This window comes from Brassica napus, chromosome A5 (genome assembly GCF_020379485.1).
Source record: "Brassica napus cultivar Da-Ae chromosome A5, Da-Ae, whole genome shotgun sequence".
NCBI lineage: Eukaryota > Viridiplantae > Streptophyta > Magnoliopsida > Brassicales > Brassicaceae > Brassica > Brassica napus.
Genome location: NC_063438.1, coordinates 13992620 through 14005581, shown reverse-complemented (window position 1 = coordinate 14005581; position 12962 = coordinate 13992620). Strand labels below are relative to the sequence as shown.

At 35.2% G+C, this 12962-nt stretch overlaps 2 protein-coding genes across 2 annotated transcripts; one reads left to right on the top strand and one right to left on the bottom strand.

The window, feature by feature from the left end:
- Positions 1 to 1601: 1601 nt before the first annotated feature.
- On the bottom strand, positions 1602 to 2374 carry BNAA05G15190D (stress-response A/B barrel domain-containing protein UP3). The gene has a single exon (XM_013858583.3). It carries the CDS (start codon positions 2313 to 2315, stop codon positions 1695 to 1697), a length of 621 nt encoding a protein of 206 aa, XP_013714037.3. The 5' UTR covers positions 2316 to 2374; the 3' UTR covers positions 1602 to 1694.
- A 7294-nt stretch (positions 2375 to 9668) lies between these two features.
- LOC111215881 lies at positions 9669 to 12049 on the top strand. Its single transcript, XM_022720094.1, has 2 exons — positions 9669 to 11099; positions 11225 to 12049. The coding sequence occupies exons 1-2, from the start codon at positions 9669 to 9671 to the stop codon at positions 12047 to 12049; spliced, it is 2256 nt and encodes a 751-aa protein (XP_022575815.1).
- The last annotated feature ends 913 nt before the right edge of the window (positions 12050 to 12962 follow it).

Here is a 12962-nt window from a genome sequence, read left to right as displayed (position 1 = left end):
AATTTATAAAAATAAATTCAAAATATTTATGATATACAAAATTTTAAAAATTAAAAAGATAAAAGAAAAAGTGCTAAATAATCATAAATATTATGTGTAGTTAATTATAAGGACCAAAATACAAATAAAAAGATAAAACTTCAAATTTAGAGTTTTGGTAGTGAAACTTCAAATATAAAATTTCACTTTTTAAAACACTAAATTTGAAATTTTTAAGTTTTTAAGTTTTTTTTGAAGTTACAGAGTTTTTTTTTTGGAAATGCTCTAAATATACACTTATGCTACATTTCGAGATGATATTTCATGCAGGGTCAGTTCTTAAATTATGTATTACGAACCTAAATAATTCAAAATCAATATTCGAGTCACTCAATCTGATGTAAATAAAATACTTTTGAGGTTCTTAGAGCTGGATTGATTGAAATTTGGATAATTAGTTTTAAGATCAAGGCATTCAAACTCCAGTACATACACGTACTTTTAGATATTGGTTTCTTACAACATATATTATGCTTTAAAATGTATATAAAATATTAATAAACACTAGTACAAATTTCGACTATAACCAAAAAATAGCCACAAGAAGTTCATGACTATTTGTTAAAAGTTACGAAAAGGCTATACATTTACCACGAGAAGTGGGAAAATAAACCGAATCCGAAAATTTGAACCGCACCTGATCTGATAAAAATAAATTCGAATCAATCTTAACCGGACATAAATACCGAATATATTTTGTTTTATTGTATTTCAGGTTATGAGCTTTATCCGAACTGAAACTAAATGGATACCCGATAGATCCCGAAAAAATTTAAATTCCCAAAAAAAAATTAACTTGTACCAGACATGATGTTAATTCATAATATGTATCCAAAATAGACTAAGATATTATTATTGAACGTCTAAAAAATTATCTATTACATTAATATTTAATTCAAATATTTAGTTTAATATATATTTTTATATTTGGTTGATATTTGGGAGTAAGGAATCAACACCGACGAATCTCCCTATTGCATTCAGAACTGGAGGCTTTATCTTGGACAATGGATTGTATGCTTCAGGTATTGGCATATCAATCTTTTGGGACCGACTGCAAGGATGATCAAAGACCCCGAAACATGGCCGAACTTATACACTGAGCTGGAGGAGTTTATGAAGTTGAAAATCAGATTCACGGAGTTATTGATTGTCTTTGTTCCTCGTTCGGAAAATGTATAGTGTGATTTATTAGCTAAGATAGCAAGATCTTTCCATAGGGAATTGTATTATATTGGTTGTTCTGACAACCTCAATCTTGTGTAATAGAATAGCTGTTTGAAGAAAAAAAAACAACCCATTTGACATCCTAACATGTGGGTTATAGGTCGTGCATGTTGCTTCAAGTTGATCATTGTTCCACATCTTATTTCTAAACAAAATTTGTCCCGAATCAGATCACTGAAGTCTGAAGCTATGTGTCCTGCATCTTGTTAACACTTAAACAAACAAAACCAACATTCTAAATAAGATTTAGAATTAATTCGGTAGGCTGGTCAAGTTATCTTAAAACTGCAATAATCATATTTTGAATTAAATCTCAAATAAAGAAAATGGAAGGCTTTGCATGGTCCAAAGTTTCTGAAACATTATTATTCGACAGTAACAAAGGCTTCAAGTAATTGAAACTTGAGCTTTTTTTTTTTCACAGAGACTTATGAGGACAAAGGTACAACGAACTCAACAACAATGGTACCATCGACATAATCACCAACCTTTTCCTTCACCAAGTCCTGGAGAGTCTCAGTTTCTCCCAGAACCTTCAGATACGCAACCGATGCAATCGAGAAACCCTTTGCATTAACCGGAGAGAAGGTTTCTCCCAGTCCCACTGTGATCTGATCAGCTCCTGCAGACTTCTCCTTAACCACATCCATGATCTCCATCTTCGCCTCGTCTGAGAGGTTCTCTTTCACCTTGAGTAACGTGATCTTCCCAACGGATCCTGGAGGTGGTGTTAGGCTCCCGGGGACTATATCGGCGATATAATCAAAGGCCATGACGTCTTCCCAGATAGGCATCCATTCCTCGACAGCGCGAAGGTGAACAGGATGTGCCACGTACGCGTTGAGATCTTCCTTGGATTTGTACCGGCTATGAAGGACGTGTGTGAAGCCCAGGGGGGATATGAGACGTTGGATAGGACCGGCGGAGAGGTAAAGCGCTTGGTCGATGGTGCCGAGGTTCTTGAGGTCGTTGGCCATGGCTTCAATCTTGTCGGAGTCGACATTGTCTTTGACCTTGAAAAGGACGATGTGCTCGATGATTTGAGACATGACAGCGTCTGAGGAGAAAGGGAACCTTAGAGATATGATTAAGACTAAACTGAGATACATATATATAAATAGTTCCAAATGAATAAAAAAATCTATAATTAAGATAACCGGAAAGGAAAAATATTTCAAATACTGAAAGAAATCGTTAAAAGATTTCTGTCTAAATATTTTAGAAAATGAATTTTAAAATCCTTATCTAAGATAACCATGTTTTGAAAAGTTTAGTTACATAGTTCTCTAAACAAGACAACCCAACAACAACAAAGAACCTCAAATTACAATCATAATGTTTTCTAAAATGATAAATAAGAACATTTTTTGTATACACCAAAACCCAATATTTAACAAGCCCAAGTTTTATCCACTATAAATGAGTATAAAGTAATCCCTATTTATTTTAGAAACATTACAACATTTTAGTTATGATATGTATCATTATTAAAATGATTTTTAGAATTTTTAGAGAAATAAATTGCGTCATCTAAACATATATTATATTTTCTATTAAAATAATTATAAAATTAATTAATGTACAAAAAATATTTTTCATTTAAAAAAATAAAAGATACTTAATTACCTAGTATGATTAATATATATATATATATGATAATTAATGATTTTGAATAATTAAGATTTGATAACAATTTGTGAATCTTCTATCATTTTTGTTTAATTTATATTATTAAAATAAATTAAAAATACATTAATCATATGATAAAATTTTTTTTTATGTATATGTTATATTTTGAATTGTTAAAAATGATTATAAATTACCAAAGCAATTAAAAACCTCACACTGAAAATTTTATAAACAATGAGTTAAAGTCTTATATGAAAATATAGAAACATTTTATTTTTGAAATATGCATTGAAAAAATATTGAGAACTTAATGTTTTAATTTCAAAATTTTCATTATATTTTTAAATGACTATAAATTACTAACTATTAAAGGTCATAAATTGCAAATAATTATAAGATCCTATTAGTATGAAGCTTTATTTAATAGATAGTCTTATTAGTTATATAGTATATATCAATGTTAATATTATTAAATCCAATTATATACTATATAAAATAGATAAATGTGATTCCTTGGATTTATTTACCATAAGATGATTGCAAATAAACAAGAATAATTTACATAATAATTACTGACTTCTTAATTATTTAATATAATTTATTATTTTATAATATGTAAAAACGTAATATAAGTAATAGTATATTGTATACAAAGTAGTCATCTTGCGCAAGCACGCGGGATTTTAACCAAGTATAATATTAACTAGAATAGCTCTAATTTTAAACTCATATATATTAATCAATAAATTGGTTCTACATGGATGCAAAATCTCTAACCAATATGATCGAAAAAAATATTAAAAATAAATCACGGAAATGTTTTTCTTTAACACTAGATAATCATGGTATTACAAATTAAAAGAAATGTTACATTTACATGTTCTAAGATTCATGTTTGGCTGTAGCACATTGCATCATGCTATCTCTTGTAATCCTATTATCCATTAATTCTCATAATTCATATTTTCTAGGACTAAAAACTCAAAGATCCTAGTAGAATCATTAATAAACTGGAGCAAAGAGGTTTTCACAAAGGTTTTTTTGTAAAATTGACCTAGAACTTAAAGTCAAACACAAAACTAATTTTTTTCTTTTTTTGAAAATTAGTTTTGCCTTATTCACCCCACAAGTTCATATAATTCACGAAAATGCCGTCAAATTTTTTTTTTTTTTGAACATGATATTTTTACTCTCTCACTCTCATCATCTACAAGTAATTACAAGATTGTCTTTTTTTTTTTTTAACACTGGTTGTATTTCATAATGTGAAGTTTAGAAAAAACAAACTGACTTCCTAATAACACACACCTCATAAACAGAAGATTGGGAGAAAAATGTTACCAAAATAAAAAGAAGAAAAAAGCAGAAAATAAAGAACACCAATAGGTGCCCAAACAAAGCATGAACAAAAGAAACATGCTAGAAGCTCGTCAGCCAGCGAGGAAGCTGCGTCAGCCAGTCATGGAGACTCCATTGACAGCCTCTGTTTGGATAGTGAATTACTAACCAGTGGGGACCCAAGTCGCCAGATAAGATAGGTAGCAATGAACCCGCGTAACGCTGATAGCAATGCTCGTAGCAACACCATACTTATCGAGAGATACATGCTATAAACTCTAATCATCAGATGAGCTTAGCTCCTTTCTCCAGCATGAAAGAAGGAGGCTTTATGTAGCATGTTTGCCATCAAAGATCCAAGATTAGGGGACAGACTATTAAAGCATAAACAGACTTTTCCAGTCAGCTTGGTTCTTCTATTATCCACAGTAGCAGCTTGAGAAGAAACCAGCTGGAGATCCGTATCTAAAAGATCAATTCCACAAATTTTGAACTTTGATAGACTAACAGTAGCATTAGCTTATTAAGCTAAGAAGAAAAAAACAACATGCTTCGAAAAAATCGCGATAGAAGCAAATCAACACAAACCGTTGCTCCATAAGGATCCACAAATAATGACAAAACCGTTGCTCCCCCAAGAGCCAAACCAATTCTACCCTTGTAGTTGATCAAATAAAAGCCATCATCCAAGAGATTTAAAGAAGCCGGAATCTAGAAATAAGACACCAAACCGGACCCATTCCAAAGGAGGAATAAAGCGCCGCATAGAACCGCTTCAACCATTGAAGCAAACGGAACAGGAGCGAGATTGAATGACGAAAACAAGGATCCACAGAGACATGCCTGAGCAAAGCTTCAACAAATCCGATGGAAGAATTAACACCCTACATCAGAGCCGGCTTAGTACTGCACCGCGCACCAGAAAGAAGATCCGGATCTGTTTAAACCAACAAACGCATCACTGGGTCTCCGACGGAATCAAACCATCACTCACCATCTCATAACCACCGAAACATCTCATAAACATCTCATAATTACAAGATTGTCATTGTCATCAATATCTTAACCACCATGAACAACCAATTTGAAGCTCTTAATGCTCACAAAGTCGATTTATCCTTCTTCTTTCTCCATTCTTATGAACTAAACACAACATCTCTCTCATTTTCTCTCCACATTCAGCTAAAAAAAACTAAGATTTTGATTTTACATTTTTTATGGTTCATAGAGTCATAGAAGCTAACGATTCTGGGTGGGTCACTTTCGTTTGAGATTATGGGTGCTTGGAGAAGCCTTATGTGTTCTAAAGAAGTTATCTCACCAATTTAAGGTATAAAATCGAGTTTTTTCCAGATCTGTTCGTCCAGACGACTTCCCAGGTAAGTCGTATGGCTGTAGACGACTTACTTGGAAGTCGTCTGGTCAATGCAGAGGTTATTTTTGCAATTGACTTTGAAATCCGTTTTCTGAGACGACTGAAAGTTAAGTCATCTGGTTTTGTTTGGTTACAAAAAATATCCAAAGAACATGTAAGTCGTCATAGGTTAGTTTTGCATTTGACTGGATTTTGTCGGAATTTTGACTTTTCTGGACGACTTATTTTCCAGTCGTCTCGTGGAAAATTGAAATATCAACATTTTATTAAAACCCGACGACTAACATGTAACTGGTCGTAGGTTAGTTTTGCCATTGAAAAAAAACTTCAATATTTAATTATACCGAGAATATTTACAATTCAGTCGTCCGCCCGACGACTTACATGTAAGTCGTCCAGAATTTTATTCCGAGATTCTGGTCAAACCTCTTAAATCCTGGACGACTTACATGTAAGTCATTGGACGGACGACTGAATTGTAAGTCGTCTATATATAATTAAATATTGAATTTTCAATTGCAAAAATAACCTATGACGACTTAATTGTAAGTCGTCGAGTTTTAACAAAATATTGATATTTCAATTTTTCACCAGACGACTGAAATGTAAGCCGTCCAGGAAAGTCATACTTCTGAAATAATTCAGTCAAATGCAAAACTAACCTATGACGACTGAAATGTAAGTGGTCTAGTTTTTTTGGAGTTTTTTTTAACCAAACAAAAGTAGACGACTTATTTTTCAGTCGTCTCAGATAACAAATTTCAAAGACAATTGCAAAAATAACCTCTGCGTTGACCAGACGACTTATATTTTAGTCGTTTGGAAGACTTAGATTGAAGTCGTCCGCGCCAATCTTTAATAAACTTTCATTTTCTTTGTTCTATGTTTGCTAATGTGTTTTATTTTGACTTTTTCAGATGATGTGTCAGTTACATGCAGTGTATGGAGAATGGTTAGAGCAAGTGTGAAATATGGGACTAAAATGTTTTGGGTAACCAAGTTTTGCTAAATTTGACTAAGTTTTTCAACACAAACTTGTAAAAAGTGTGATATGCTTTGACTAGTTACTATTGTTTGTATCCATCTCTTAAGTATTATTGTTATGAGTTGGAAGAATGGTTAAAATGCTTATTAAAATGTTATATCAATATGAGGCTACCAACATTCTTGTTTATTAAGATGAGAAGAAGGTCAAAGGAGTTTATTATTGCATATGGGAGATCCAAACATAAGAAAAATGCTATTGAAGTATATTATTTCATTGATTTGTAAATGTGTAAACACATTGTTAGCACATATATTATATCTTGGAAAACATTATTACTGATTTTACAAAAAATGCACAAATAAAAGAGTAGACATGCAAATCACAAAACAAACCACAAACAAAACTATTATAGATCATTCCTCTACAAAGACATGCTTGGACTCCACTTGATATGGAAGAAGACTTCCTGGAAGTCGTCTGGAAGACTTCCCGGAAGTCGTCTGGAAGACTTCTCGGAAGTCATCTGGAAGACTTCCCGAAAGTCGTCTGGAAGACTTCCCAGACGTCTGGAAGACTTCCCATAAGTCGTCTGGAAGACTTCCTGGAAGTTGTCTAGCGCATTGTATTTTAGACGACTAATAGGTAAGTCGTCCCAGAAGTCTTCCAGATCTGAAAAACCTGCATATCAAATCTAGATCTGAAAACCTGCATATCAAAAAATGTTCAAATGGCTTAAAAACAGAGAAAATAAGTGGAATATTAGATAAATCTACCTTTATAGAACACACAAAAATACATACCTAAAATTAATAGAGCTACTTTTAAATGAGTGGAAGATGAGAGTCATCTGATTAAAAACCTGCAAAAAAAAGAGATTAGAGTGGGTTTGAAAAGTTTTAGTTTGGAAAAAAAAATTAAGAACTTTATACAACAAAAGTTACCAAATGAAGAAAAATCAGACATAAAAACTTAGCAAAACGCTCAGATCTGTTATGAAAGAGAGAGACATAGGAGAAGACTCCGTCAGATAACTTCAAGGAAGTCCAGACGACCTCCTGGAAGTCGTCTGGAAAACTTTCTAGAAGTCGTCTAGCGCATTATATTTTAGACGACTAACATGTAAGTCGTCCCAAACGTCTTCCAGATCTGAAGAACCTGCATATCCAAATCCAGATTTGAAAAACCTGCATATCCAAAAACGTTCAAATGACTTAAAACAAAGAAAATTAGTAGAAGATTAGATAAATCTATCATTATAGAATACAAAAAAAATACATATCTAAAATTGATAGATCTACCTTTAAATGAGTGGAAGATGAGAACCATCTGATTAAAAACATGCAAAAACAAGATAAATTAGTGAGTAAGACATGAGACAAAACCAATAAATTGATATAAAACTTAGTGTTTATAAGTTCAAAGAGATTAGAGAGAGGTTGAAGAGTTTTAGAATGATGAACATTATATTTTTGTTGCAGCCATTTTAAAGAATGAAAGAGAATGTGTAATTTTTTCTTTATATAGGGAGACAAAAAATCCAATTAGGTTAAATATTTTTGATTCAGACGACTTCCTAGACGACTTACTTGTAAGTCATCCAGAAGACTTTAATATTTTTAGCGGGAAACTAAAATATTTTTAGCGAAAAACTAAAATAGAAGACTTCCCAGACGACTTACAATTAAGTCGTCTGGTTTAAATTATTTAAGCGGGAAAATAATGTTTTAAAAAGTTTTAGGCAGGAATATTTGGACGACTGAAATATAAGTCGTCTGGGTAAAATTATTCACCAGACGACTGAAATATAAGTCATCCACACCCTAAACATAACCTCTAAACTTATTTATCTAATTAAACACTTCATAAAATCAAATCAAACTTGAAAAGTGTTTACTACACACAAAAATAAACACATATAGGTGAAAATTAATTTTTGAAAAAAAATATTTCAGCTTTCCAAAATCTAATCCTAAGAATACATACAATACTACAACATATGTTTGCCAAACCCCTAAACCAAAAAAATATCATGATTCACTACTTCCACTCATCTATCTTGAAAACAAATCAATTTTATCATATCTTAATTTATATCAATTAAAACTGTTTTATAATTTCATGATTTTTATTTTTCACTCATCAAAAATATTTTTTACAAAATTTATAGATTATTTTTAAGATAAATTGGTACCAGACGACTTAAAAGTAAGTCGTCAAGACTATTTCTAACATCTTAGACGATTCAGACGACTTACTGGAGTTATATTCGTAAAAATGACTTCTGTTTTTTTTTTTTTTGTTACAAAGGACTGTGTTTTAATTTTACAAGGCTTTTAGGTTAATTTTACATTTAATTCAAGTTTGGGTATAAGTTTGAAGTTAAAATCAAGTTGTGAGTTAGTTTTGGCAAATTTCCCTTTTCACAATGAGGAAAAATGTTTTTAAACTTTATTTTACAATTAGTTGAACGGTTTGTATGTTGTTGCGCATGTGGCTCCACGTACCTTCGATGTGACCAACACAACAGACGGTCCTACACTCCTACCGAGTTTTTTTACTCACATACACCATTTGGTTGAAATTTTAAAAATAAGTTCTCCCTTTGAATCGATAGTCTTAACCACAATGGGGTACAAACATTTAAACAAGTCTGGTAAATAAAAAATGAGAATTCTGTTTGTGAAACAAGATCATCTCTTAGATTGGCTTCTGATGTAGCACATCTTTGCGTGGATTACAAGTTACGTTTTTGTCTTTGGTTTTATTTCCTTTTATTATTACAATAAGGTTTGGAGTAATATTCCAATTCTTTACGTCTTTTAGATAAGTGCTTTTTCCTTTTTGGTGTTATCGTTAGACTAATATATATAGAGAACGTTTGTGTTCTTCTATACTTGGTTTTTGATTAATAAAAGTTTTAGAGACTTTCTTCTCTGCAAATCGCCTTTGCTTATAAACTTTGATAAGTTTACGATCGAAGACGTCAAGGAAACAATCTCGTGTTGATTGAATCTTTGCCCTATCCCATATACTTGCTGCAACAGTTGGTATCAGAGACAAAGGATCCTAATCATGCCGCCTAAGAAGGATATTCAGAAGCAACTTGATGACCAAGCAGAAGCTATGCGAGACGCTATGGCTGATCTTCGCCGTGAATTTCGTGAGACTTTGCAAGTCTCTATAGAAACAGCGATGCGAACGGTGTTAGAAGCGCGTCCTCCAGCTCCACAGGGTCACAATCGCCGTGAACAAAACCTTGCTGAGGAAGATGATGACGATCTCGTTGATGAAAACCCTTTTGCGGGACTGCAAGAGCAGCGAGTTTTACCCCAACATCGTGATGTGATAGCCGCTCCTCGGGGTGAACATCGCAGCTGGGACTCTTGTTTTCGACTTGATCTGCCAGAATTTAACGGTAGCTTAAAACCTGATGAACTGCTCGATTGGATCAGTTCGGTGGAAGAGCTCCTGACGTTCAAACAGGTGCCTGATGTGATGCGAGTTCCCCTAGTAGCAACTCGGTTCAAAGGAAGGGCGTCAGCCTGGTGGCAACAAGTGAAAGAACAACGAGGTCGAGCAGGGAAAGAACGTGTGAACTCATGGGACAAACTAAAACGTCTCTTGCGTAAAGCGTTTCTCCCTTATAATTATACGAGGACAATGTACAATCAATTGCAGAATCTGAGACAGGGAAGTAAAACGGTTGATGAATACGCTTCGGAATTTTTCACCCTCCTTGCTCGAAACACTCTTCTCGAAACGCAGGATCAACTGGTTTCAAGATTCATTGGTGGCTTGAGACTGCAAATACAGAACCATCTACTCTTATTCAACCCAAACTCGGTTTCTGAAGCTCATCAACGAGCAATCTTAATTGAGCAGAACTTAAAATCGTCACAGAGTTCTTGGTCATCTTCAAGTGCTCGAACACGTACTGCTGTTTCAGGAGAGCAGTCTAATTCGTCTACTGCAGAGGCAAGCACAAAGGATAATCAACAACGTCCAGCGGGACACACTAACTCTGCAGGCACTCAACCCCCGTTTAAAACTCCAACTTTCAAGTGCTTTAATTGTGGAGAAATTGGTCATCGCCAACAGAATTGTCCTAAACGAGTGTTTTTATCCAACGATGAGGTCGTCTATGATGATGACGAAGTTATCGACACGACGACAGATATTACAGAGGAACAAGTCAGTGGAGATACGGGTCACCTGCTAGTAATTCGTCGCAACTTACTTAGTCCTCCAGGCATCGAGGAGTCTTGGTTGAGATCCAATATTTTCCGTTCTTCTTGTACAATCCGAGGGAAAGTTTGTCGTTTCATGATTGACTCAGGCAGCTGCACCAATGTGATATCAGAAGAAGCTGTTGCGAAACTGGCCCTGTTCGCTGAACCTCACCCTACACCATACAAGCTGGCGTGGTTAAACACACAAACAGATATTCGTATCTCTAAACGATGCAAAGTCCCGTTCTCAATAGGTTCGAGTTACCGTGATCTGGTCTGTTGTGATGTGGTTCCTATGGATGCGTGCCATCTTCTTTTGGGGCGTCCTTGGCAATTTGATCGACAAACAACACATGATGGGTTCAATAACACTTATTCATTATGTTTGAGTCAAAAAAGATAACGCTACTGCCTTCAAAAGACATCGCCTCGCCCCCTGACACTCGTATTACACCTGCATCTCACCCTACGGATACAGTTTCAGACCGACCAGTTCTCATGCTTTCACAATCGAAGTTTGAGGAAGAGCTTCGCGGATCGGACTTCTTGTTTGTTCTCATGGCATCACAACCTAAGAACTGTGCGACACTAACAGTTCCTCCCAGCTTTGAGCCAGTAGTACAAGAGTTTATGGATGTATTCCCTGATGATCTTCCTGCGGGTTTGCCTCCCCTAAGAGACATACAACATTGCATTGATTTAGCTCCTCATTCACCTCTTCCCAACCGACCACACTATAGAATGAGTCCGCAAGAGCATGATGAACTTCGCAGACAAGTGGAAGACTTACTCTCTAAAGGTTATGTCCGCGAGAGTCTTAGCCCGTGCGTTGTACCTGCTTTGTTAATCCCAAAGAAAGATGGGTCGTGGCGGATGTGTGTAGATAGTCGTGCGATCAACAAAATCACTATTCGGTACCGCTTTCCTATACCACGGCTTGATGACTTACTGGACCAAATCGGCACTGCTTCAATCTTTACAAAACTGGATTTAAAAAGTGGTTACCATCAGATTCGAGTTCGTCCTGGTGATGAGTGGAAAACGGCTTTCAAAACGCGGGAAGGTCTTTTCGAGTGGCTGGTAATGCCTTTTGGCCTCTCTAATGCACCGAGTACGTTTATGCGGGTGATGAATCAGGCACTCCGTCCGTTCATTGGCAAGTTTGTGGTTGTCTATTTCGACGACATTCTAATTTTCAGCACATCCCTAGACTGTGGAGATTAGAGCTAACTTAACGTTGAAAACAAGTTTCTTTGTTTGTGTTTAAGTTCTCTCTCTCTCAGTTTGAAGTTAAAACTCTCGTGTGTGTTTGTTTGGAAACTAAAGAACACAGAACATGAAATGTAAAGACACAGGGAATTTAACGAGTTCGGGCCCTTGGGAGGACGCCTACGTCTCGCCGGAGAAGATCCGGAAAATCCACTAAGAACTTGCTCAAAACCGAGCCTTTAATCTTTACACTTCTCTCTCTGTTTTTCTTATCTCACGCACACACTATACAGACATACATGTTCTGTATATAAAGGGACAGGAAGTAGTGAAACAAACCAGAGTTAAATAAAGTGATCAGTTTCTTAACTCTGGTTCCTTTGTCCCTTTGCACCATTAACGCCAAGAGTAAACGGCTCGTTGCAGGCCTGCATTCTTTGTCTCCTCTTTTGGTGCGTTGCTTCAGTGTACGGTTCTGTCCTTGTGACAGAGATCACGAGTTTTGCGAGAGAAAGCTTGTGCCTTGAACCCTCTGTCTCAAAGTGAAACACTTGCCTTTCACTTTATGTTGAAACCTTCTCCTTGAAACCAAGTCTTCAGTCTTGTCTTGCTTCAGACCAATCCCAACGGTTTCTTCTTCTTCTTGAAAGACAACTCTGTTACAAACAGAGCTTAGGATTCAAACTAACTTCCACAAAACTCCACCTTGGTTTGAATACCAACCCCAACTTGATTCTTTTCTTAGTGTCCTTGGATTTTCCCTTCTCCGGTAACTTGTTCTTCTCACTTAGTGACTTGAAATTCTGAGCAGCTCCAATGCCTCTTGAAGCTTGCTCACAGGAACTGTCTTGGTAAAAATATCAGCAGGGTTCCACAGAGTTGATACCTTGCTCACTTTGATCTCTCCATCAGCAATCTTGTCTCTAAT